Below are 26,704 nucleotides of genomic sequence, written 5' to 3'. Positions count from 1 at the left end.
TTTACTATGCCTGTAACTGCACACAGGGCATTGCATGGTTGAATATGCCTGTAACTTCACGTTTGTTAACTATGAATTGTTAACAGTTCATATATAACTGTGGGACAGAGGTCACACACACACACTGTGTGTTAGGGGAATTTAGATGTCTTCAGACCCGGGGTTTTATTGGACATGCTCTGAAACTAGTGTTGTCTTCAGAGCATTGCCACATCGACACATCACATCTGTTTCGCTGTCTTGGTCTGTCTATCTGTGTGTGTGTGTGTGTGTGTGTGTAACATATATCTACTTATTGCAGTGTCCGATAAATGCCCGGGTCTGAATGCATCTAAATAAACCTGACGGAAACCTTTCTGCTTCCCCGCGGTACGACGTGCGCAAGGGCGCGAGGTCTTGCCAAACGCTGCTTGCAGCTTTAATTATTATTATTATTATCATTGCTATTATTAATATAATTATTAATGAAAAAGGGCAAGCAGCACCCTTCCCCCCAGCCGACTGGTCTGAGGTATAGTCAGGCTGAACTCAAAATCCCATAATCCCCCTTGGGGATTCTCTTCCCTGATTGGCCGTGAGACACCACATGCCACTTCCTGCCGCTGACGTCACCCGTGTTTACAAAAGTCTGATGCACGGAGAGAAATACATTTTTCAATAGTAACTCTGCCAGAAAAGACTTCCATCCCTCCGCCGACACGGGTAACTGAAACAAGGCAGGAACACGTGTTTACCCTTCCTCCTTCTTTTGTTTTTTGCTCCGGAGCCTCTCTGCCTCACGGGACAAGTATACCTGAAAGGTAACACTTATTATGGATCCCTAAGAACTGCTGACGAAACCAGCCGCTATTTTTCCTGCAGAAGAAACGCTGGATTAATCCTCGTTCTGAGCCCGTGAATAATGGACCGTCGGACTCGAGGACAGTGGTGGTCTTCCTCCTAACAGATTGAACACACCACTCACCATCATCTACACCAGTAGATAGCAAAGGACAGTAAGGGGTTTTTGTCTGGGCAGAGTTATTAGTGTGTGTATAATACTAGTTTAGTTATTTTGTATTGCTGCTGCTTTAAGCTTGCGTTTGGCCCATGTGCCCTCATGTGCTTTGTTTGACTCCGACGGAGTCTTTCTTTACAGTTGCCATAGTGATAGTGTTAGCCCACCAGGGCTTCGTGTGTGTTTTGTAGAGGAATAAGTGGCTCTGCTGTGTGGAAAGACGAGATAAAGCCGCCACAGGCCCCACTGTGGCTCGCGAATATCTGTGGGCAGATCAGCGACTATTCCTTTACAATCACGTCTCTACCTGTTTTAGCAAGTTAGCTTGCCTATGGGTAAGCGCCATCTTGAGCGAGAGAAACAACAAGCTTACTCGGCCAGTATCAGGTGATACGCGTACACAGCCTCCCCACTGTGCGCATTTATCTGTGTACCAAGCGTTGATACTTTCTCTCTCTCTTGATCGCCGTTTCTTTCTTTCTCTCTTCCTCTTACTAACCACACACACACGTACACATTCACATCCCACACCACTCAGGTGTTAGTGAGGCAGCATAGGATACAAGCTAAACTACATCCTAGCTTCATTCATTCGCCACATGTGTTGCTGTTAAGCCGGTGTGTTTTGGAGGTTCGACCACGAGTTGGCGTCCTCGCACCACTTTGTCCAGCGGAACCGGTCCCCCATATCTGCATCCGGTTCTTGTGTGAGGAGACTGCGGAGTCCTTCTCTCCCTGTGCCCACACGCACATTGAGACACACACACTCCTCCTCCCTCCTACACACACACACACACACACACACACGTCTATTTGTACAGTCATACACATCTGTTGTTGTTTATCTATTAGTTATAGTGGTAGTACAATTTACAACCATTGATTAACTTGTTAATTAATAATTTGTTAATGAATAGTTTTAGCGTTAAAGAGAAGCATTTTTGTGATCATTGTGCATATGTTATTGTGATAAGTAGCTGATCAAAATAGTCAGTGCTCGGAGTTTCACACCTTCACCTTTTCTACTTTTATGACTGATAGAGGTTAATCAGACAGTTTGGTTATTTCCGGCCCCATATTAATCATTAGAATTGATTATTATTTAATTTCTTGTTAATAATTAATAATTATTTATGATAATTATTAATCATTATTAATAACCAAACACATCCTTTCTACTCTTACATGTAAGGTTGCCTTGTAGCAAGGCTATCACCTACATTATAGTGGTCCCTCCATTATTGCTAGTTCTTACATTTTGGTGCTCTGTAGTGAGACCATTATTTCTAGTGATTACTACTCACCTAAATAATGGCTTCGCCATTTTGTTCAGACCTGTTCATGCTTGTTGAACAGGTGGTTTGATAAAGTAGTTATTGACTTTTTTACTCACAAAAGTGTTTATTGCTCTTACAGTGACAAGCATCGAGTTCTCCTCATCCCAAGAAAAATGTTATATTTTGTTTCACCTGGTTCACTGTCTCCACCTCAACCTTTCTGCTTTACTGTCCGTTGTGTGTGTACATCAAGCACTTTTAAAAGCATGTCAAGGAAACACTGTACTGTAGGTGCAGGGACTCTCAGCACATCAGTAACTGTCTTCATTGTTATCAGCAGAGCTGCTGGTACAGACTGTGAACCAACAGTCCTCAGCTTGTCAGTGTCTTGTTGTCGGTTCATACCTGAGAGTGTCCAGTCTCCAGCTCGGATCCTTCAGTCCAACAGAAAGCAGATTCTCTCCTGAGTATCCTGGATGATTGTAGCTCAGGTCCAGCTCTCTCAGATGGGAGGGGTTGGAGCTCAGAGCTGAGGCCAGAGAAGTGCAGCCTTCTTCTGTGATCATACAGCCTGACAACCTGGAGACAGACACACAAACACAAACACACATTTTTCGTAACCTCATACACATGTTTGATTTGTGGATCATTGAGGATGTTTTTTCTTGCTCTTGTAAAGTTGTATGAAACCATGCAATGTATAGAAGAAGTGGATGTAGCCTCCAGGTCTGAAAAATGAAGCCAATACAGAAACCTTCATTCTGTCTTATGGCCATTCTGAGGCGAATCCACTGGCTCCAAAACAAAGTCTGATAGTATAAAAGTGAAATCTATGGGTGTGGTTGAAAAGTACTTCCTATCATCTTTTCCTAAACACTTTTCCTTGACTGTGATAGAAAGTGTCATATGGTCAAGGCAAGCTGTGAAGGATAATTCATGAGGACTTATGAAAAGACAACTGGAGGGCGAATCCATCGAGCTACGTAATCATGTGATGACAGATGTTATTGACATGGTTCTGCTGTTGTGAAACTACAATGTTCTGAGGTTGGACTCCAAAAAACGCATGTTAGTTACCAGTTCCCATTCATTCTTAACATGTTGTTTCACGCAAGCTGTATAAACATGGACAACATGGTGAAAAATATTACTCCATTACCAAAGTCAGAACTAAATCAAAAAAAGGACACAACAATACAACCTGTGTGTAAAACAGTGCTATCAGCATAAAACCCCTATTACTCTTATATAATTCCACTCTATTAATATTAGTTTTATCATGTATGTCAAAGACAACAGACAGTGTGCATGTCAGCAACACATTCAATCAAATTACAGCTTTGAGAATAAATTAAGAATAAAATCACACAGATTATCCTACTGATATCGACATTTAATAAAATTGCATTGAAATGTTGAAAAATAACAAATAAATAAAGTCAAACCTGAATGTTTCCAGGTGACAGTGTTTACTCTCTATTCCATCAGAAAGCTGCTTCACTCCTGAATCCTGCAGGTCGTTGTTACTCAGGTCCAGATCTCTCAGACTAGAGGACTTGGAGCTGAGAACTGAAGACAGACCTGCACAGTCTCTCTCTGACAGATTACAGCCACTCAGTCTACAAATAGAGATACATATGTAACAACATTACTATCAACATTTAATGTGAAACATACCTACCATTCAACTGCTTCATTAAATCTGCTCACTTTTCCTAAAACATGAAATACACTCCAGTATACCTGCCATATGGAAGGTTGACAGACAGCCATCAGTCTAGTTGCAAAATGATACTAAATGTGTGCAGATTTTATGGAGGACCGCAAGGGTCACAGAAAGAGTAATAAAGGATTTCATTAATTAATAACTAATTTATGAATTAATTAAAAGAGGAATTATAAAAAGGAACTGACAAAAACAACTTTAAAATAGTGAATAAAAAAATCATTTAAAAAATACATGAATGAATTCCCAAATAAAGCAGCTTCACTGCTGAAGCCTGCAAGCTGTTGTTACTAAGGTCAAGCTTTCTCAGGGACCTGACCTGGGGATTTCACTGGGTACGTATGTGCTGTGTTCTGGCTCCTCCGCGGTTTTGCTCCGTCCTCTGCACGGCATACTACGCTACCAGGAGCATTCAGAAGCACAGCTTAGTATACTCTGAACAAGAAATCCGCCTTTTGAATTAAGTTGTACTGTTCATACATTAATTACGATAGCTCAATCAAATCCAAATGAGTGCCTTCACACTAACGTAGTTACTACAGTAGCAGCACAATTAAAGAGCCTGATTTTGTTAACTTGCTCAAATGTAGTTGATTTTGTCATTTTCCTTGATTTGTCTGCTGTGGATCAGTAGGCTATGCAGTTAAATGGTGTCTTTATATGTCAGTTTTATGTGTGTTTATTACTGAAATAGGATTGGGAGTCTGCAGAGGTTACTTTATTTTGAAAATTGACCAGATGCTCTATGCTGTTTCTGTGTCTGATGTCTTGTCCAGCTCAATCTGCTCTGTGGAGCTTTAAGCGGCTTTGAAGTGGCTTCTGTTGAAAATAGACTCGGCGTGTATTTATAGTGCAGCAGAGCGGAGAGCCGCTTCTGAGACACATCAGAAATGCACCACGGCATGCCCAGTGGGATCACAATCATTGACTAGAGTGGCAGTGATACACTCTGGAGGCAGCGCCGGAGCCAGACAGTGGTGCATCCACGCCCGGTGGAATCAAGCCATGATAACTGAGGACAGAACTTCACAGTTTTTCTTTAACAGTCTGTTTTTTCTGTGATCACATACTGTATTTACCATAATATAAGATGACCCTTTACTGTGAATGGTCATTTGTCTGACATTGTTGTCACTAACACATGTTCACCACAAGGGTGTGTACTATCACCTCTTCTCTATATTTTATATACTGACAGCTGTAGATCAACTTGTGACAGTAGCTTCCTGGTTAAGTTTTCGGATGAAACTGTGTTTCTGTCCCTCCTTCAGGGTACCCAACAGAACCATGGTGCAGGTCTCCCTGCATTTGTAGATTGGTGCAAAGACCACCTTTTAGAGTTAAATGCATCCAAAAATAAAGAAATGCTGATTGATTTTAGACGTGACAAGAAGGCCTTCACTGAAAGTGTCATAGATGGAGAAAAGATTGAAACTGTTAGCTCCTACAAATATCTTGGCACTGTGGAGAGAGGATTCATCTTCTTCGGATGTTGAACTCCTTTTCAGTCAGTCCAGTGATTCTCTGAAAGCCTTTTAACTTACTCTTTTATCTGTTGGTTCAATAATCTGTCACTAAAGGACAGAAACAGTCTCAACAGTATCGTGAGAACCTGATCCAAGATCATCGGACTTAAGCAGAGAGACCTCGGTTCCTTATGGGAACTACAGGTCACGAGGAAGTCACACAACATTTTGAGTTCTTCCGGGCAAATCTTAAGAAATGAATTTGCATTATTGCCTTCAGGCGTCGCTATGCCCAACCAGTGGAATCTAACTGAATCCCTGGTCACTGCCGTGGTTGCAGGTCCATGGTATGGAGACAGTATGTTAATCTGTAGGACAACACTGTCCCACGTGTGAGACAATTCATCCTATGAAACTTTGATTCAAGATCTCTAATACTAACATAATTTATGTTGTAAAATTAAGGATTAAAAGGACAGTAACCTTTATATTCTGAGTACATTATGTTATGCACAAAAATGGGTATGCCTGGTAAGAGGTTGATTTTTCATACATTCAAATAAACACATGAACAAACAGAAATGCATATTGCTGTTGGGAGCTGTGAGCTGAGGCCTGAAAAGGACAGCCTTCATCTGTGATCAGATAGCCTTATACAGACAGACATACACATAAACAATTAGTTCCTGTATATCAATCAGTGTTACACAAAAACAATGTGAGGTTCATTCCTGCTGTGACAATAATTGTTACAATACAGTCAAATGACACTACAGACCATAATACATTTCAATATAATACACACATGAAAAAAATCCAACAGACTTTGGCAGTTTTCACTTTTATCTGGATGTTAAACAGTATTTGAATGCTGATGTGTTAAAACAAAAGCTGAATCCTCACCTGAGAGTCTCCATTTTACAGTGTGAAGACTTCAGTCCAGCAGACAGCTGCTCAACTCCTGAATCCTGCAGGTTGTTTTCACTCAGGTCCAGATCTCTCAGTTTAGAGGACTGGGAGCTGAGAGCTGAGGACAGAATTTCGCAGCTTCTCCCTGTCAGATTACAGCCACTCAACCTGAAGAAGAGTTAGTGAAGATTAATGTTGACACAGTTTCTGTTGTTTGCAGCATAAAAAGCATGACACCGAGTCAACATGATCTAATCCAGACTTGGGCATTGTACGGCCCCCCGGGCCACATCCAGCCGGTTGGCTGTCTCTGACCAGCCTGCGTGAGGCCAAAGGGAAATTAAGAATAAAAACGTAAATAAGTATATGTCATGCACACAATACAACTGCATTCCTTTTATTTTGAAGGCGACTGATAATTTTTTCAATTTTTGTAGGTGCGTACATTTGCGCAGGGATTTGATTTCCGTGACAGCAGGGAGAATCATTCCCAGATTCCCCAGCTGCTTCTGCAGTTTTTCTGTGAGGTCTGCCAACAGTACCAGCACATTGACAAGGTGTGTCAGCAGCAGCGGAGTGAGGTCTTGAAATCCACCGGGAATTTTTTCACCGGCCCCGGTGTTATGTCCCAACTGGTTTCCAATTTAACTGGTTTCCTTACTGGACAGCTCCAGCTGTGTTGCGCCTCCAACAGCAGATTCGTCACAAATTCACAAATATACAGAGCATATTTCTGGAGATTTTTAAGTCGCTGCAGTAGATGTTGAACTGCGACTTATTATAATAATAATAATAATAATAATATATAAATGCTCATATGTTAAAACTAAAGCTGAATCCTCACCTGAGAGTCTCCATTTTACAGTGTGAAGTCTCCAGTCCAGCAGAAAGCTGCTCAACTCCTGAATCCTGCAGGTTGTTGTTACTCAGGTCCAGATCTCTCAGTTTAGAGGACTGGGAGCTGAGAACTGAGGACAGAGTTGCACAGCTTCTCTCTGAGAGGTTACAGCGACTCAACCTGAAGAAGAGTTAGTGATAAAGATTAATGTTGACACAGTTTCTGTTGTTTGCAACATAAAAAGCATGACGCAGATTTAACATGATCTAACCACAGCTGCTCAATCATATTTGATCAAATGGGAGCATGCTTTTGAGTTTATTATAGAAACGATTAAAGAAATAAATGCAAGAAAAGGCTGAATGATATACAATAACAGGGTGTTCTCTCAGTTTCTGAAGGGCTTAGGTGCTACGGAAAATGTTTCACTATACTGTAGAGTAAATAACCAGATAACTGAATGTTACCAGCTGTTAGCATCATCAGTGAACCAGGTTTTCACTGTTTTAAACATCTGCTAAAAAACAAAGAGCTGATCCTGTCCATCGACAACTTGGACTCCTTTTCGGTTGCCCAAAGTAGGGACTGACCAATATCATTCTTTCAGGGCCAATTTCAATACAGATTATTAGTAATTCAAGGAGGCTGATGACTGATACGTGCAACTGATATTCAGTTGCCGTAAATGTTAAAACCTTTGTACCACAATTTACAGCAATATAAACCCCAACACAAAGCTGCCTTTAAATGAACATATGTTTAATCAAATGTTTCTTTATAACATGAAATATATGAACAATATATATTTTTTTAAAAGTGCACAATAAAATAAACTTCCAAAACAGAAAAGATGTAATGATGTATTAGAAACTGAATGGACAGCTGATGGTAAACTTTGAAGATAGTACTGAACACTGATAGCTATAACCTACTAATTATTAAAATTAAGTTTGGTTTGTTAAAGAGCAAATGCATCATCGTGCATGTAAGTGTGTGTGTGTGTGTGTGCGTGTGTGCGCAGTGTTTCCCCTAGAAATTGTTGTAGCAGCGGTGCAGTGTGTTGGTAACCTAGCAACACTAGGGGGGTCCGGGGGTATGCTCCCCCTGAAGAAAATGTTTAAAAATAATAGGGCTGCAACTAACGATTATTTTTGATAATCGATTAATCGATGAATCGGATAAAAACATATTTTTAAATTTCCACCCTTCCTTCAAAAACAAAACATTATTTCAAATTGATGATGCAAAAAAGTGCTCAAACAACATGTTGCTGCTTGGACGTCCCTGAGCTGTTAAAGTAATATTAAATTATAAATAATAATTTAAACAAAACAACTAAATGTTAATGTCTGATACCTTTAACAAAATAACATGTATGCTACACAAAAATAGGTAATTTCTGTAAATAAAAGATAAATAATAATAATTAAAGCTGCGAGCAGCGTTGGGCGGGACCTTGCGCACTTCGGGCTGCGGCGAAGCAGAAAGGTTTCCGTCAGGTGCATTTAGACGCATTCAGACCCGGCATTTATCGGACACTGCAATAAGTAGATATACGTTACATACACGATCTCTCTCTCTGTCTGTGTAGACATTTAGACTGAGCAACTGAAATGAACTGCAACTTTGATGAGTCAAACAGGAGAGGAACTTATTTCCAGTGAAACCTGTAGATATGTTTGTAGTTCATGCTCATGTAATTCGTGTTTGATTTAGACTTTGACAGCAATGTCAGTGAAATAGTTGACAGACTGCACAGATATCTAAAATCATAATAATACAGTCAATAAACTTGAACAAGAATCAGAAAACTTCCTTATCAGGTATCATGACAAGTTTTCTCCACTGGGTGGCACACTAAGACAACAAATGAACCTGGCTCAGCCAACACACAGTCGTTGCCATGGTAGTTAACGACTGCAGAGCATGCACGGACAGAATGGAGATGTGGGATTGAATGGGAGAGGAACAGGGTGCACATTTGGGGCCGCAGATCAAAAAGTGTACAACATAGCCGGACCAAATTACACACATCTATAGATGAGACTTGTGGCTACAATTTGACGTTTGAATGGAGTCTGTAACTGAAAGTATGCAGGAATAATATATATATTTTGAAAAGCCTGAAAAATCGTCAAAAATCCCACATGTAACAGCAAATTGTGCACTTCCTGTTGGATTTAGGTCAGGGGTGTCATCGTGTGATTTGTAGGTCTTGATAAGACAAAAAATTTAGTTTTGGTTTGATCTTTCTACGACATTCCTATCAGGCGTAGTGGCTGTTTTAGTGTTTCTAGGTGGCGCTAGAGAGTTTGATGTTGTTTGTTTTTCCATTTTATTAAATTTTTCGCCAGACCTGATGTGCGTTCCGAATTTGGTGAGTTTTGGAGCAGGTTTAGGGGGTCAAATTAAGGCTCAATGAGGCGGTAGAATAAAACAAAATTTTAAAAACGACACAAGAACAATAGGGTCCTTACCTTTCGGCTCGTCCCTAATAATAAATGCTCATATGTTAAAACTAAAGCTGAATCCTCACCTGAGAGTCTCCATTTTACAGTGTGAAGTCTCCAGTCCAGCAGAAAGCTGCTCAACTCCTGAATCCTGCAGGTTGTTGTTACTCAGGTCCAGATCTCTCAGACTAGAGGACTGGGAGCTGAGAACTGAGGACAGAGTTGCACAGCTTCTCTCTGAGAGGTTACAGCGACTCAACCTGAAGAAGAGTTAGTGATAAAGATTAATGTTGACACAGTTTCTGTTGTTTGCAACATAAAAAGCATGACGCAGATTTAACATGATCTAACCACAGCTGCTCAATCATATTTGATCAAATGGGAGCATGCTTTTGAGTTTATTATAGAAACGATTAAAGAAATAAATGCAAGAAAAGGCTGAATGATATACAATAACAGGGTGTTCTCTCAGTTTCTGAAGGGCTTAGGTGCTACGGAAAATGTTTCACTATACTGTAGAGTAAATAACCAGATAACTGAATGTTACCAGCTGTTAGCATCATCAGTGAACCAGGTTTTCACTGTTTTAAACATCTGCTAAAAAACAAAGAGCTGATCCTGTCCATCGACAACTTGGACTCCTTTTCGGTTGCCCAAAGTAGGGACTGACCAATATCATTCTTTCAGGGCCAATTTCAATACAGATTATTAGTAATTCAAGGAGGCTGATGACTGATACGTGCAACTGATATTCAGTTGCCGTAAATGTTAAAACCTTTGTACCACAATTTACAGCAATATAAACCCAAACACAAAGCTGCCTTTAAATTAGCATATGTTTAATCAAATGTTTCTTTATAACATGAAATATATGAACAATATATATTTTTAAAAGTGCACAATAAAATAAACTTCCAAAACAGAAAAAATGTAATGATGTATTAGAAACACAGATGACACAAAAATATGTATAGAAGTAAACATGGTCAAAATTAGAAACACAAATACATTTCTATAGGTTACAACCAGTGGCAAAATAATTCAGTGCTTCAAATAGTGCCAGCTGCACACACACACATTCGTTCGACTGGACAGCATGACAACAGAGAGAGGCAGGGAGATTCAGGATTGAAAGGGAGAGGAACAGGGTGCACATGTGGGGCAGCAGATCAAAAAGTATAAAACATAGCCAGACCAAATTACACACGTCTATAGATGAGACTTGTGTCTACATTTTGACGTTTTAATGGAGTCTGTGACTGAAAGTATGCAGGAATAATATATATATTTTGAAAAGCCTGAAAAAGCGTCGAAAATCACACATGTAACGGCAAATTGTGCACTTCCTGTTGGATTTAGGTCAGTGGTGTCAGCGCGTGATTTGTATGTCTTGATAAGACAAACAATTGAGTTTTGGTTTGATCTTTCTACGACATTCCTATCAGGTGTAGTGGCCGTTTTACTGTTTCTAGGTGGCGCTAGAGAGCACAGTTTTGCACTGTTGGGGTTAATTTTTCCATTTTATCAAATTTATGTCCAGGCCTGATGTGCGAGGTGAATTTGGTCTGTCCTGGGGCATGTTTAGGTGGTCAAATTTAGGGTCAAAGTGGCATTAGACTCTCCTCCCATTCATTGTCTATGGGAGCGTTTTGGCGAGGGTTTTTGGGCACTTGACCTTTGAGGGCTTCTAAAATCCAAACTGGACGAATAATGAAAAAGTTGTTCAGACCTTTTGTGCAGCAGGGGGCGCTAAGTCAGCTATTTAAATTTGAAGCCGCCACGATGAACGCCCTCGGACAAGATAACGTTTGTAGGAGGCCAAGTATCGCCAAAACCATACATTTAAAGGCAAATTGTGCACTTCCTGTTGGATTTAGGTCAGGGGTGTCAGCGCGTGATTTGTAGGTCTTGATAAGACAGAAAATTGAGTTTTGGTTTGATCTTTCTACGACATTCCTATCAGGCGTAGTGGCCGTTTTAGTGTTTCTAGGTGGCGCTAGAGAGTTTGACGTTGTTTGTTTTTCCATTTTATTGAATTTTTCGCCAGACCTGATGTGCGTTCCGAATTTGGTGAGTTTTGGAGCAGGTTTAGGGGGTCAAATTAAGGCTCAAAGAGGCGGTAGAATAAAATCTTTTTTTAAAAACCACACAAGAACAATAGGGTCCTTACCTTTCGGCTCGGTCCCTAATAATAAATGCTCATATGTTAAAACTAAAGCTGAATCCTCACCAGAGAGTCTCCATTTTACAGTGTGAAGTCTCCAGTCCAGCAGACAGCTGCCCAACTCCTGAATCCTGCAGGTTGTTGTTACTCAGGTCCAGATCTCTCAGACTAGAGGACTGGGAGCTGAGAACTGAGGACAGAGTTTCACAGCTTCTCTCTGAGAGGTTACAGCGACTCAACCTGAAGAAGAGTTAGTGATAAAGATTAATGTTGACACAGTTTGAATGGACTGCTGACAGTAAACTTTGAAGATAGTACTGAACACTGATAGCTATAACCTACTAAATATTAAAATTAAGTTTGGTTTGTTAAAGAGCAAATGTATCATAGTGCATGTAAGTGTGTGTGTGTGTGTGTGTGTGTGTGTAATTGTATATTTTTCAACCAACAGCCCTGGAGATTGTGTAAGAGTAGGGACTACAGTGCTCTGAATGTGAACATCCAAAGTTGAGTCAATGATTTTAGTCGGCTACTAACTTTACATCCTAATTCTGTTAATTATGTTGGTATCAATCTGCATGATTAAAAAATAAAATAAGTAGATCTAGGGTCGGTCTTAACAAAAAAATAAAACAAAAGGAAGTGCCCCATTGACTTAAGGTTAACAAAGTTGCTATTTAGTAAAATCACATGACATCAATACTAAAGGTAAAACCAGGAAAGGTTTGCTAGAATAAAAACAACTATGATTAGGAAAGGGTAACATTATACACTGCTATTTGAACCAAGACGGTGGTCTCCATGGACCGTGTAATCTCTCTCATTTCACTCACACTATATACGCCTAAACATGGCCTGAAGAGAAAAAATAAATCCTGCAGACTTTGGAAATGTTCACTTTCATCTGTATGTTAAACAATATTATAATAATAATAATAATAATAATAATAATAATAATAATAATAATAATATATAAATGCTCATATGTTAAAACTAAAGCTGAATCCTCACCTGAGAGTCTCCATTTTACAGTGTGAAGTCTCCAGTCCAGCAGAAAGCTGCTTCACTCCTGAATCCTGCAGCTTGTTGTTACTCAGGTCCAGATCTCTCAGACTAGAGGACTGGGAGCTGAGAACTGAGGACAGAGTTGCACAGCTTGCTCTTGACAGATCACAGCGACTCAACCTGGAGAAGAGTTAGTGATAAAGATTAATGTTGATACAGTTTCTGTTGTTTGCAACATAAAAAGCATGACGCAGATTTAAAATGATCTAACCACAGCTGCTCAATCATATTTGATCAAATGGGAGCATGCTTTTGAGTTTATTATACAAAGATTCAAGAAATAAATGCAAGAAAAGGCTGAATGATATACAATAACAGGGTTTTCTCTTTTCATTCTTTAAACTAACAAATGCAGAAGCATGGAACCAAACAACCATAGCATCAAATTTTCCGATGACACAATTATTCTAAGGTTGTTGCGCAGTGATCACTGTCCCTCTAGGTATCCCAATAAAATTGCTTCTTTTAAATCTTGGTGTGACAGCCACCACTTCATCCTAAACACTAGAAAACTAAGGAAATGATATTTGATCCCTGAGGGTTGAGAAGCCATGACACTGTTATAATTGATAACTCTACAATTGAGCAGTTGTGCTCCTACAAATATCTAGGAATAATTATGGATGATAAACTTAAATGGTGTGAACATGTGGAGTTTCATTGCGGCAAACCGGCTCAGAGAATTCCCTTTCTCAGGAGGTATACTCCAACATCCAAAAGGGTTACAGGGCTATCCAGCTACCACACCTGGGCCAGTCAGACCACATGTCCCTGCTCCTAGTACCAGCATACACCCCCCTCAGGAAACAGACCACCAGGAGGACTGTTAAAACTTGGCCTGAAGGTGCCATTCACCAGCTGCAGGACTGTTTTGAAAGAACCAATTGGGATATTTTTGACCACCCAGACCTGGAGGAGTACACAGCAGCTGTTCTGGGCTACATCAAACACTGCAAAGACACTGTTACTGTGGACAAAAGCACCTGGGTCTATCCTAACCAAAAGCCCTGGATGACCAGAGAGGTACAGCGCCTGCTGCAGGAGAGGAACATCCCGTGCAGGTCTGGTGATGGGGCATTATACAGTGCTGCCAGAGCCAACCTGAAGAGAAGCATCTCAAGGGCCAAGTTGGACTACAAGAGGAAGATGGAGGACCACCTCAGCAATAACAACATGAGGAAGGTGTGGCAGGGGATCCAACACATCACCAATTATAGACCGAACCTCACCGCTGACAGGGACCCTTCATAGGCAGAGGAGCTTGATTACTTCTTTGCCTGCTTCGAGGAGGAGCCACTGGAGGCAGATGCACTACAGCAACCAGCTCAGAGCGGCCCCTCACTGTGGTGGAGCATGAGGTGCGGCGCACACTGAGGGCAGTGAATCCAAAGAAAGCTGCTGGACCCAATGGTGTAGCTGGACGTGTGCTGAAGGACTGCGCAGACCAGCTTGCTGGAGTCCTTACCAACATATTCAACCGGTCCTTACTTCAGTCCACTGTTCCACCCTGCCTAAAGTCCTCCACCATAGTTCCTCTGCCTAAAAAGCCCAACATCAGGAGCCTCAATGACTACAGAAGAGTGGCACTAACTCGGATCATTATGAAGTGCCTTGAGAAGCTGTTCCGGAGTCACATCATTTCCTGTCTTCCATCAACATTAGATTAGATAGACACCAGTTTGCTTACAGGGCGAACAGATCCACAGAAGATGCAGTAGCCATCGCCTTCCATGCTGCCCTGTACCATCTGGATCAGCCAGGGGCTTATGTCAGACTGCTGTTTGTGGATTTTTCTTCTGCATTCAACACCATACTCCCACACAAGCTAGTGCATAAACTCACAGGCCTTGGACTATCAAACTCCATCTGCAGTTGGATCCTGGACTTCCTGTCACACTGCTCCCAGAGGGTCAGGGTAGGCACCCACATTTCCACAGCCCTCAGCCTCAGCACTTGCACCCCACAAGGCTGTGTGCTGAGCCCCCTGCTCTTCACCCTGTACACACATGACTGCATCCCCTCCTACCCCAGCAATGCCATCATTAAATTTGCGGACAACACCACTGTGTTTGGGCTCATCTCTGGGGGGGATGAGTCCGCCTACCGGGACAAGGTGGAGAGGCTGTTTGAGCGGTGCAGGGATAACAACTTGGTCCTCAACACCAACAACACCAAGGAGGTTGTAGTGGACTACAGGAGGAACAAAATGGACATTCAGCCCCTGTTCATTAGTGGCGACTGTGGTGAGAGGGTGGCCGACTTCAAGTTCCTGGGCGTCACCATTGAGGAGGATCTCACCTGGAGTGCTAACACTACAGCGCTGGTTTAAGAAGGCCCAGTGGAGACTGTATTTCCTCAGACTCCTCAGGAAACCTCTCCCCTCACTGGAAGAACTGTTGAATTCCCACTGCCTCAAAAAACATACTGAGAGACTCATCTCACCCTGGTCACCCATTGTTTGAGCGACTGCCATCAGGCAGGAGATACAGGATTTTAAAGACAAGGACAAAAAAACGTATTTATCGCAGAGCCATTGCTGCAAGTGCAATATGTCAAGCTTTTAAAATGCTGCTAATTGGAGTGTGCAATATGCCAATCATTCTTTTAAGTGCAATACATGGAGCTTTTAGTTATTTATTTATTCATAGTTTTATCTTTTGCACTTTTATGTATTTTTAACTTTTGCATTTTTTTGTTTTGTTTTGTTTTGTTTTGTACCAAAGGATTGCATCACATTTCGTTGTACTTGTGCACTGACAATAAAGATTCTATTCTATTCTTTAATTTGTAGTGAAACAGGAATGTTATGCATTGTAGGTGCTGCTACATGATAACTGCATGATCCTGGTCTGATATTAGTTCAGAGGTCAGTCTCAGTGGGGACAGAGACTCTCAGCACATCAGTTACTGTCTTCACTGTTATCAGCAGAGCTGCTGGTACAGACTGTGAACCAACAGTCCTCAGCTTGTCAGTGTGACAGATAAACAGTTTGTGAGCTCTTGTTGTCTGTTCATACCTGAGAGTTTCCAGTCTGCAGTGAGGAATCTTCAGTCCAGCAGACAGTTCTTTCACTCCCAAGTCTCCTAGATGATTGTAGCTCAGGTCCAGCTCTCTTAGATGGGAGGGGTTGGAGCTCAGAGCTGAGGCCAGAGAAGCACAGCCTTCCTTTTTGACCTGACATTCTGATAGTCTGGACACACACACGCACACACACACACACACACACACACACACACACACACACACACAGACACACACACACACACACACACACACATTGGGTTTCACAACAGAATCTATTTACTTTTAGATCTGCTGTTAAGTGTTAAATATTCATCAGATATTGCAGAAGGTTGGTTCATATTTTTATTCTTCACTGACAATAATACATTTTCATTGATGACATTAATCTGCATGTTCAGTAACATTAAAATGCTAATCTGTTTATCTAAAGTTGAATCCTGAACTGAGAGTCTCCAGTTGACCCAACACCTGGGAGAGGGATTCCCCATCGGCTCAGGTGGAGGGAGTCCGCTGGAGCGACGGAGAACAGCCTCCTTCAGGATCCTCCACCGGGCAGATGAGGTCGAGGACTGGGATGAAGGCTGATCATTTGGATTCACCTTAGAGCTGCCTACCACTCGAGAGTCGCCAGCGACCAGTGGAGGGAAAGCTGCGGTGTCGGCAGGGGCTGTTTTCAGGTCCAGATCCGGGGGAGATAGAGTCGCAGGGTCAGCAGCCGGATCGGACAGTCACGCGTTAGGGCTGCGTAGTGCTTGGAGAGGCTCAGGTGTGGGGGAGAGGCAGTCTCGTCTGAGACCACGGACCACCACATTGGTCCAGAATGACTGGAGGTTAGGTGTGGAGCAGGAGGGCCGCAGACAGGCAGAGGGGTCCCACACCACTGTGTCCTGGAGAGCTACGTTGAACGATGCCAACTGTTTGGACTGCCCGGCGGCCACCTCCATGAAGCTGGACAGCAGTGAGTCCTTCTTTTTGAGTTTGTTTGAGAGCCTGCGGATATCCTCCTTAAGGTCAGCAATCTTCTTATTGGCTTTTCTTAGCAGAAGTTAGCTTAGCCGCCGGGGCTAAGGCAAACTTGGCCGAGTGGTAGCCGGAGCAGAGAAACACTTCGTTGAAAACAGTGGGTGTATTTTAAGACTAAAATGTGACGATGTGTATATGAATACTCAATAAAATACTTACTGGTGGAGGGGCCACCACCACCTCTGACAGAGGCTGAGGAGCTGGCCCCGAGCGTATACATACAGCTATATATATATATGTATATATATATACATGTATATATATACGACGACACACCGTTGCCTTGCCAAAGTGTTCTACGTTGCCAGTGTTGTACAGAAGGTTACAATTTGCATAAAAACGATGCACAACATTTGCTGTGAGAAATGATTGAGCGTAATGAACAGTGATACCGTTCTAACAGATATTCATCTCGAAATGAAAGCACCCTGAATACATCGCCCGACATAAGGCATTGCGAATTAATTCTGCCTTCTATCAGATTGCGAAGAAACGGACAACCTATGTCTGACAGCTTGATTCAGGTGGGAGGAGACAGGCAGAAAGAAACCACTTGTGAAATCTTCTCTTACTTAAGAGAAGAGCTAAAATAAAATAAAAAAACATTGGTGGATCCCAGAAATCAATGGGTACTGACAAAATAAGAACAAATAATAAATACAGCATCACAGTGTGATCTGACCTGAGGGTCTCCAGTGCACAATGTTGACTCTCCAGTCCAGCAGACAGCTTCGTCACTCCTGAATCCTGCAGGTTGTTGTTACTCAGGTCCAGATCTCTCAGACTAGAGGACTGGGAGCTGAGAGCTGAGGACAGAGCTGCACAGCTTCTCTCTGAGAGATTACAGTCACTCAACCTGAAGGAAGATAAAGACAAACACTGTTTCTGTTGTTTACAAAGTAAAAAGAATCACAATATTAGAGTTACCTTCTCTTTCAACAAGTCACCTGGGTCTTGGTTACTGGTAAAATGTTTCTTTTTATAAATCAATCAGCTTTATTTATATTGTGCCAAATCACAACAAAAGTTATCTGAAGGCACTTTTCACACAGAGCAGGTCTAGACTTTACTCTTTAAGTTAATTTTAAAGAGACGCAACATTCCCACATGAGCAGCACTTGGTGATAGTGGCAAACCTTAAGCAGAACCAGGCTCTAGGTGGGCGACCATCTGCCTTGACATGTTGGGGCTAATAGAGAGGCACAGTAACAACAAAATTGAAAATAATTGGATTGGAAAAATGAAAGTCACACCTTTTCTTACACAGTAATTAAGACAAATATACTTTGACCATCAATAAAGGCCAATTTCCACCAGGTCCATCAGCAGCGCGGAACGATTGCACCGCGGTAACCAGAGCTGATTGCTGCCTCTCTAACCAATAAAGTGTTTCCACCAGGAGTGCTCTCTGCGCCGCAGCGCTATCGGTCTGCAGCAGTTCTATTTTTGACGGAGCTGTTTCTAAAATGTGTCAAGCTCAACAGAGCAGATCACACCAGACAGGAAGTCAGACACAGAATTAGCATAAAACTTCCGGTCCACTGCCAAAATAAAACAACCTGCGCAGCCTCCCTATCTTATTTCAGCAACAAACACGGATAAAACTGACAGATAGATAAATATATACTTAATTGTCCCCGAAGGGAAATTTTACATAGATAGATAAACAACAAAGTTGCACATTTGCACACCAATAAATAAATACAATGCTACCTATTGCTCCAATAAATACATAAATATAATCAATACACATATTGCACATTCCCACACATTTCTGTACAACGTAACAGTAAGGTGATTAGAACAATCAGAGCAGAGCATCAGCATGTAAATGCACACCTCAAACTGTGTACCTAATCTTATTTATTATTCTAATGGAGGTATATGGGACAAATGAATATTTAAATCTGTTAAACTTGCATATGGGGATTCTGTAACGTTTGCCAGATGGTAGCAGTTGGTATTCTGGATTGAGGATGTGGGCAGAATGGGAAGAAGCTCTCTGTGCCAGTCTGAGGACAGACTCTTCATAGATGGACTGCAGAGAGGAGTTTTCAGTCCTCCCTATAACCTTCATTGCTGTCTGGACCAGACGATTAAGTTTAGATTTTACCTGAACAGAGAGATTACCATACCACGCTGACATGCCAAACCTGATGATACTTTCCAACACAGCCTGATAAAAACATAAACTTCTGGTCAACCCAAAAGACCCTGAGTCTGCGTAGAAAGTATAGTCTTTGCTGAAGGCAAGAACGCAACATATCAACATGAACTTCCCAGTTAAACAGACTATCCAAGTGAACGCCCAGATATCTGTAAGAACTGACCTGATTGATTATTTGATCATGGATTAAAAGCAGGGAGTGGTCACCTAATGACTTAGGGTCAATCAACATCTCTTCTGTTTTCTTAACATTAATAATGAGGTGATGGTCGTTGCTCCACTGGACAAAAGACTGAACCTCATTGAAATATGATGAGGAGTCAGCATCTTTGTGTAAATAGTGAAGAGGACAGGTGAACTAACACAACCTTGGCTCTGAGGCGGTTGATACTGTCCTTCACATCTTTGCTTATGTAGGGTTTGTTGTTTGGATATACTTTAACCACCTTTTTGGGAACCACACAGTCAAAACAGAACTTTAGATATTCTGTTATTTTTTCAACAGCAACATCAATGTCCAAATTGTGAAAAATGTCCCAGTTTGTGCATAGAAGAGAGCCTTTTAATGTCTCAACACTGTCGTTTGACCACACAGATACTGTCTTGATCTGTGGCTTGCTGTTTTTTTAGCACAGATTTGTATGTTGTATGAGAGGGGTGGATTTGGTGTAGCACTGTATGCCCTTTTTGTGTTTCCGTAGCATTTAAGCATCGTATCACTCATGAGAGAGATCAGTATGTCCACGTTGAGCCAGGTCTCTGTGAACACCAGAATGCTTGACTCCCGGTACTTGAAACATACCCTAGCGTTTTTACACATCAGAGACCACGCGTTGCAGAGCAGGACGCTGGGCAGAGGCGGCCGACTACCTCATTGGCTAGCTAGTTGTATTTTCACAGCTTCAAGCAGGTCCGCAGGCAGCGTAGTTACAGCAAAGCGAACGGAAAGCAGCACGTCTCTTGTGTAAGTGAGTGGCAGCTCACTTTCCGCATGTGGAAAAGTTTTGCACGTCCTTGCTAGATAACGCCATGATATTCCAACAAACACGTACCCAGTCACTCAAACACGAAAGTTAAAAGCAATTAAAACAACAACGACAGACACCATTTATCTACGTAGCCTATTGCCCACGATAGAAGCATAAAGTTGTGCTACTACTACAGGAATTACGAGTTACAGAATAACATAATAAAAGTCCTGAACCAATAACCTAATAACTTTTGGCCAATAACGTAATAAGTTATTACGTTAAGTTATTATGTCATTGGCTGGTTATTACGTTATTAGCCTGGTAAAAAAAACATCATTGCTGACCTCCACACTTAACTTAAAACATCTCATTATCTGGGTGCTAACAGCACGTTGACTGGATGCTTTGGAAAGAGTCTGGGTTCAGCTGCACCACTGGTGAAGCAAGTGCTTCCATGATCGAGAAATACCATGTTCAGAGTGTCTTGTCAACTTCTGATCACTTCCCTCTGAGAAATGTAATTGTCTAATTCTGTAAAATTGCATTCTTCATATTTGACCGTTCAGACACAATGGCCGTAGTGTTTTTAGTGGCTTCCACTGTCACTGCACGAAAAACAAACAAACCCTCATCTGCTTCATGTGGTGTTGACGTGAAAAGTGACCACACAACTGTCTGTCAAAATGAAAGAAAATGAGAAAGTCTAATACAACCACTGCTCTACATATGTGATACAGTTAGTATCTGCAGTTATCTGTCTACTTACAGAGCTTTGTTGGAGGCTTTGACCACTGGCAGCAGCCCCAGAAAAGCCCCTTCTGAAGCAGAGTATTTCTTCAGGTCAAACACGTCCAGATCTTTTTCTGATGACAGTAAGATGAAGCTCAGAGCTGACCACTGAGCAGGAGACAGTTCACCTGTGGAGAGACGTCCTGATCTCAGGTACTGTTGGATCTCCTCCTCTAGAGAATGATCCTTCAGTTCATTCAGACAGTGGAACAGATTGATGCTTCTCTCTGCAGAAACATTCTCACTGAGCTTCTCCTTGATGTACTTCACTGTTTTCTGACTGGTCTCTGAGCTTCCTGTTCTTTTTATCAGCAGGTCTTGTAGTTTATCGTGATTGGTCTTCAGTGAAAGACCCAGGAGGAAGCGAAGGAACAAGTCCAGGGTTCCATTTGGACTCTCTAAGGCCTTGTCAATAGCAAACCTGTGGAGCTCTCTCACAGATGGTTTGCTGAAAAACATTCGTACATGTCCACCACAAGTTTGCCCTGGCTCAGACATGACATTCTTGTTTCTGTTAGCGAGAGACCTCTGTACATAGAAAGCTGCCAGAAACTCCTGAATGCTCAGATGGACAAAGCTGAATATGTGTTCTTCATCATTCTTTTTCCCACATTCCTCTTTAAAGATCTGTGTGAACACTCCTGAGCACAACGAGGCTCCACTGACATCAATGCCACTCTCTATCAGGTCTTTCTCGTAGAAGATCAGGTTGCCCTTTTCCAACTGGTGGAAAGCCAGTTTTGCTAATGACTTAATGTACTGCAAGCATTTATCTGGGCCATATTTTTCTTTTGTCTGATTAATCTGAAACACCAGGAAGTGGATGTACATCTCAGTCAGGGTCTTGGGCAGCTCTCCTCCCTCTCTGCTCAACACATCCTCCAGAACTGTAGCAGTGATCCAGCAGAAGACTGGGATGTGGCACATGATGTGGAGGCTTCGTGATGTCTTGATGTGGGAGATGATGGTGCTGCCTGTGGCCTTCTTATCTCTGAATCTCTTCCTGAAGTACTCCTCCTTCTGTGGGTCATTGAACCCTCTGACCTCTGTCACCATGTCAATAAAATCAGAATGGATCTGATTGGCTGCTGCAGGTCGTGTGGTTATCCAGAGGCGAGCAGACGGAAGCAGATTCTTCTTGATGAGGTTTCTCAGCAGCACATCCACTGAGGTGGACTCTGTAACATCAAAGTCTTTATCCTGCCTTTTATTAGTCGAGCAGTCCAGATGAAGGCGGCTCTCATCCAGTCCGTCCAAAACAAACAGAAGTTTGAATGGACTTTTGTCAAAGTTGGTGTTTCCTGATGACTGCAGAGTTGTAAAGATGTGATTTAGAGCCTCCTCCTTGATGTCTTTGGTCTCTCTGATGCATTTGTGAATGAGCTCTGCCAAACGAAACTTTTCCTCCTTCAGTGGATTCAGCTGACGGAAGGTGAAGGGGAAAATGAGATGCACATCTTGGTTGGTTCGTCCTTCGGCCCAGTCCAACACAAACTTGCGTACAAGGAACGTTTTTCCAATTCCTGCAATTCCATTGGTCAGAACTGTCCTGATGGGTCTGTATTCTCCAGATGGGTCTTTGAACATGTCACTGGGTTGAATTGGTTTCTCAGTGTCTGCTGGCTTCCTTGCTGTCTCAATCTGTCTGACCTCATGCTGTCTGTTGATGTGTACATCACCACCTGCTGTGATGTACACCTCTGTGTAAATAACATCCAGACGTTGCTCATCCTTCTTCTGCTCCCACCCCTGTTGTGCACACATATATGTGTCTTGGACATTGGACTGAACACTGCCTTGGTAATATGAGATGGGTTGTGGTTCTGGTACTGGAACTATCACATCTGTGTGACCTAAATAGAAAAAAATAAGCATAAAAGATTAACAGATTTTTCCTCACAAACAGTAGTAAAGGCATCGTTTTTTTTCTGTAGAATAACAAAAATGCTTACTCAAACTGTATTTTGCTGTTACAGGTGACATCTATCTTAGTCTTCAGGTTTGAACACATCACATTATTCTCTTTTAAATGGCCTGTACTTATATAGCGCCTTTCTAGTCTTTTCGACCACTCAAAGCGCTTTACAATACATTTCATTCACCCCATTCACACACATTCATACACTCATGGCAGGAGCTACCACGCAGGGTGCCAACCTGCACATCAGGGGAAGCTAATCATTCATACACATTCATACACCGTTGGCACAGCAACAGGAGCAATTTGGGGTTAAGTGTCTTGCCCAAGGACACATCGACATGTGGACTGGAGGAGCGGGGAATCGAACCGCCAATCTTCCAATTGGTGGACGACCTGCTCTACCTCCTGAGCCACAGCCGCCCGTTTTAGACACTGGGTTAGGGTTAGGGTTAGGTTAACTAATATATTGAGATATAACAAAAACTAATATTACCAGAAAAACCCACATATGGGAGAATATTAGGTATTATTTATAGACGCAGTTAGCGTCAGCAACATTACCTTCAGGTTTGGTAAATCACAATGCGCGTGCTAAATAACATATTTACATTTTCTCCTCCCTGTATTTTGCACACTGGGGTTAAAACGCCTCATATTACATTCATTATGGCAAACGTACTAAATGGACAGCACGTATTATTTTGTACAGTTGGAAGACGCAAACCTGAGTGCGCTGAGTTAGTAGATGAGCTTGCACATTTTTTGCGGGTGATGTCAAGTTTGTACACGTTTTTACACACGCAAACCTTTAGTAAATCAGGCAGAAAGGTCGGGAGGAGCCACTGTACTGAGCAACAATAATGAGGCAGACGCAGGAATGACAACTGAGTAGCCACTCTTATAATTTTTTTACAATGGATAAGGTAATTTGTATGGTTTGTACAGAATACTGAATAATCACCCAAACTGTCAGAAAATAAAAAAGAAGTGTGCACACTTAAAACAAAAAAATGTCCGTTGGGGCCCTTAAACAAAATAGGAGTTGTTGCAGGTTTTATTGTTGTAGAGTTATTGCAAGTTCACCTGATTCCAAGGTTCCTTGTAGTGTAATGTAAGTGTATAATGTGTGTGAATGGGTGTGTACGTGGATATCTCCTTGGTGCTGATATTTGTTCAGGGTAGTTGGCTCGCCATCTATTGCAGCAGGTAGTTTGTCCTGAACCTCAGACTCTTCTGTCCTCCCAAAAAAACTCAATTCAATAGGACAACCAACACTTTACCAAATGTGAACAAATAAAGATACAGAAAATAAACAGTCTCTCTTCTTTTATTGTACTCAGTTAACCGTGTGTTTTCTTTACACCTGGCTACATCTCTCTGCATTTTACTGGTGTATAAGACGCGCCCCAGTTTCAAATGAAGAATGTCTAAGATGTGATTTATCTACCAGTTTTTACGGTACTTTAACATGTGCTGCCTTGTTTTAATGAATCAAAGTGAACACACACTTACACTCTGTCAGACCAGGTTTCAGCTGTTGATCCACGGCATTAGCGTCGTCTGTCCTGGCAGAAGGTTGGACTGAAACAGAAACATACAACTTCTCTAAGAGAGCAAAATAATTAAAGGTAATGCAGTAATTATATTGCACAATTAAACATACAAAAGTATTTATTTTACTTAGAAAATCAGGAGAAAGATTTACCATATGTGTTGTTGACACTGACAGATAGATTCCCTTCAACACAAACATCTCTCAGCTGAGATTGGCTGTAGACTGATCCATGCTGGGCGGTGGATGTCATACTTCCTGCATCTCTCTGAGTTGTAGCTGAATGAGATCAGACAGAATGATTAAGAACCAGGAACCAGGCAGCACTTAGAATCTGAAATAAATATTTGTCATTAGAGGTGACATTTCCTGAAGGAAGAACTCCTAAGTATAAAGATACAAACTTAAATGGAATGTCTATCTAGAATACTTTTTGCAAAATTTTATAGACCTCCTGCCTGAAAGGGAACAGTACTGAACAAGACCAGAATATGTGAAAATGATTTGCCTCGATGCAACCACACTGTCTCCAACATACAGATGAATTGGTATAGTGTCTTTTTTGAGCTGGAGTGATGGAAAATCTAATGAGGTTTTTCCAGCAAACTCTCCATAGTGTTGAATTTGAAGTTTTCCATTGTACCTCACATAACTGTTCATTTAGAACCAGGTTGCCTTCCCTCTCCCATTTCTGTTTTACATGCAGTGTAAGTTGCAGTTAAGTCTTTAGTTGGAACTAAAGAGTTAGCAGATTCAGCTGGGAGAGCATTAGGGTCTGTTGTCAGTTTAAGATATTTAAAAATCTTATATTTTCCTTACTCACGACTTTATGATGCATGTGTCTCCCCATACTAAACTATGCTTCAGGGATACAGGGCTTTAAGGAATGTAAAATAGCAGAATCCATACAGAACAAAGGGGGGGGGGGGGGCGTGATCACAACAAATATTGCAGAACTGGTGGAAAGCATGACTTGTGATCATTGTTAGCAATAAAACCTGGTGGGTGGTGTTTAATACAGCACAGCTTTACTGCAGTGTGCAGAGAGTTATCAGAATATACACTGAGCTCACTAAGCAAAGAGCCATGATTAATCCCCTGCACCAAAATCACCAAATGTGAAATGATTGATGTGCTGCTAAACTTCATATATGATGTTTTTCCAGAGTTGAGCTTCTTAAATCTATACAGTGAAGTGCTGGTTGTAAAGTAAGCATGGCCCCTACCAGAACTTTAATAAGACATAAGACATATAATAAGACCAGGATGGTCCTGGCAATTTTCTGTATTTTTCTTATCATCAATCAATCAGTCAAGCAAAAGTCATCTCAAGGCACTTAACACAAAGAGCAGGTCTAAACCATACTCTTTACTTCACTCCCACATGAGCAAGCATTTGGTGACAGTGGCAAGAAAAAAAAAATCCCTTTTAATGGGAAGAAACCTCAGACTGGGCGGCCATCTGCCTCGACCGGTTGGAGTCATGGACAAATCTCATGTTTGGATCCAAACCAACAATGAACTGATTTACTAACAAGTATTGTGTGTGTATCCAAGTTCTTATCAAGTATCTTATTCCTCTGTGACATAGACCTCCATTGTCCAAAAATGATTTAAAAAATGTTTGGCGTTTAGGAGAGCTCCAGAAGTTCTTCAGTATTAAAACAAATAAATAACATGAATGTAACATTTCTGTGTGACCTCCACAGTCTGGATGTGAGAGATGCATCTTGTGTGAACAGGTTAATATCTTGTTTCAGTATTTAAATGCAGCTCTCACCCTGCAGTGACATCATGTTTCTGTCTTCCTGTGACTGACCTTCTGGTCCTGAGCTGCTGTCTGATAAACTCTGCAGCAGATCATTCCTGTTGATCTTCTTTAAAAGCTTCTTGGTCACCTCCACAGCTCCAGGAAGTTGGTAGGTCTGCACCATCAGATCCACAGTGTGTCGTCTCTCTGCATTCTCCAGCCGGGATGCTTTGATGGCTTGGTGACTTTCACTCTTTAGGAACCACTTGAAGTCCTCAAATTCCTTCTCTAACAAATCCTCCAGAGTGTTCAGCAGGTTTTCCTTCGTCATCATCTCTCCCTGTTAAAATCACAGAATATTTTCAACATGAAGGACTTCTCATTCACAAACACCAGCCCACAGCCAGACTTTCTATTGTGCTCCATGGTCATTGTGTTTAAGTCTGTGATCCTGCTGCTTCCCTTTTGGATTCTGCTGAAGTGTTATCGACCTCTGCTTTGAATCAAACAAGTAATTAAAAAAACAACTTTTATCTTACCTGCTCTGTTGCTGAGTCTTGCTTTCAGTCAAACATCACCTCCCAGAAACCCTGGAAAATTATGAATGTATCAGA

The 26,704-nt window shown here is 41.7% G+C and overlaps 1 protein-coding gene across 1 annotated transcript in view; it reads right to left on the bottom strand.

The window, feature by feature from the left end:
- LOC133999195 (NACHT, LRR and PYD domains-containing protein 12-like) overlaps nt 1–26,424 on the bottom strand; it is a 31,507-nt gene extending 5,083 nt beyond the window's left edge. Inside the window, exons 1-7 of the mRNA XM_062438385.1 lie at nt 26,132–26,424; nt 24,534–24,565; nt 20,845–22,720; nt 17,623–17,796; nt 6,370–6,543; nt 3,720–3,893; nt 2,680–2,853 (exon numbers count right to left, since the gene is read on the bottom strand). Coding sequence (XP_062294369.1) covers nt 2,680–2,853; nt 3,720–3,893; nt 6,370–6,543; nt 17,623–17,796; nt 20,845–22,720; nt 24,534–24,565; nt 26,132–26,424 — 2,897 coding nt within the window. The remainder of the gene's footprint in view (nt 1–2,679; nt 2,854–3,719; nt 3,894–6,369; nt 6,544–17,622; nt 17,797–20,844; nt 22,721–24,533; nt 24,566–26,131) is intronic.
- Nucleotides 26,425–26,704: the final 280 nt, after the last annotated feature.

Source organism: Scomber scombrus, chromosome 2 (assembly GCF_963691925.1).
Source record: "Scomber scombrus chromosome 2, fScoSco1.1, whole genome shotgun sequence".
Lineage (NCBI taxonomy): Eukaryota > Metazoa > Chordata > Actinopteri > Scombriformes > Scombridae > Scomber > Scomber scombrus.
The sequence above is the reverse complement of the archived record's forward strand: the minus strand, read 5'-3'. Positions and strand labels throughout refer to the sequence as shown.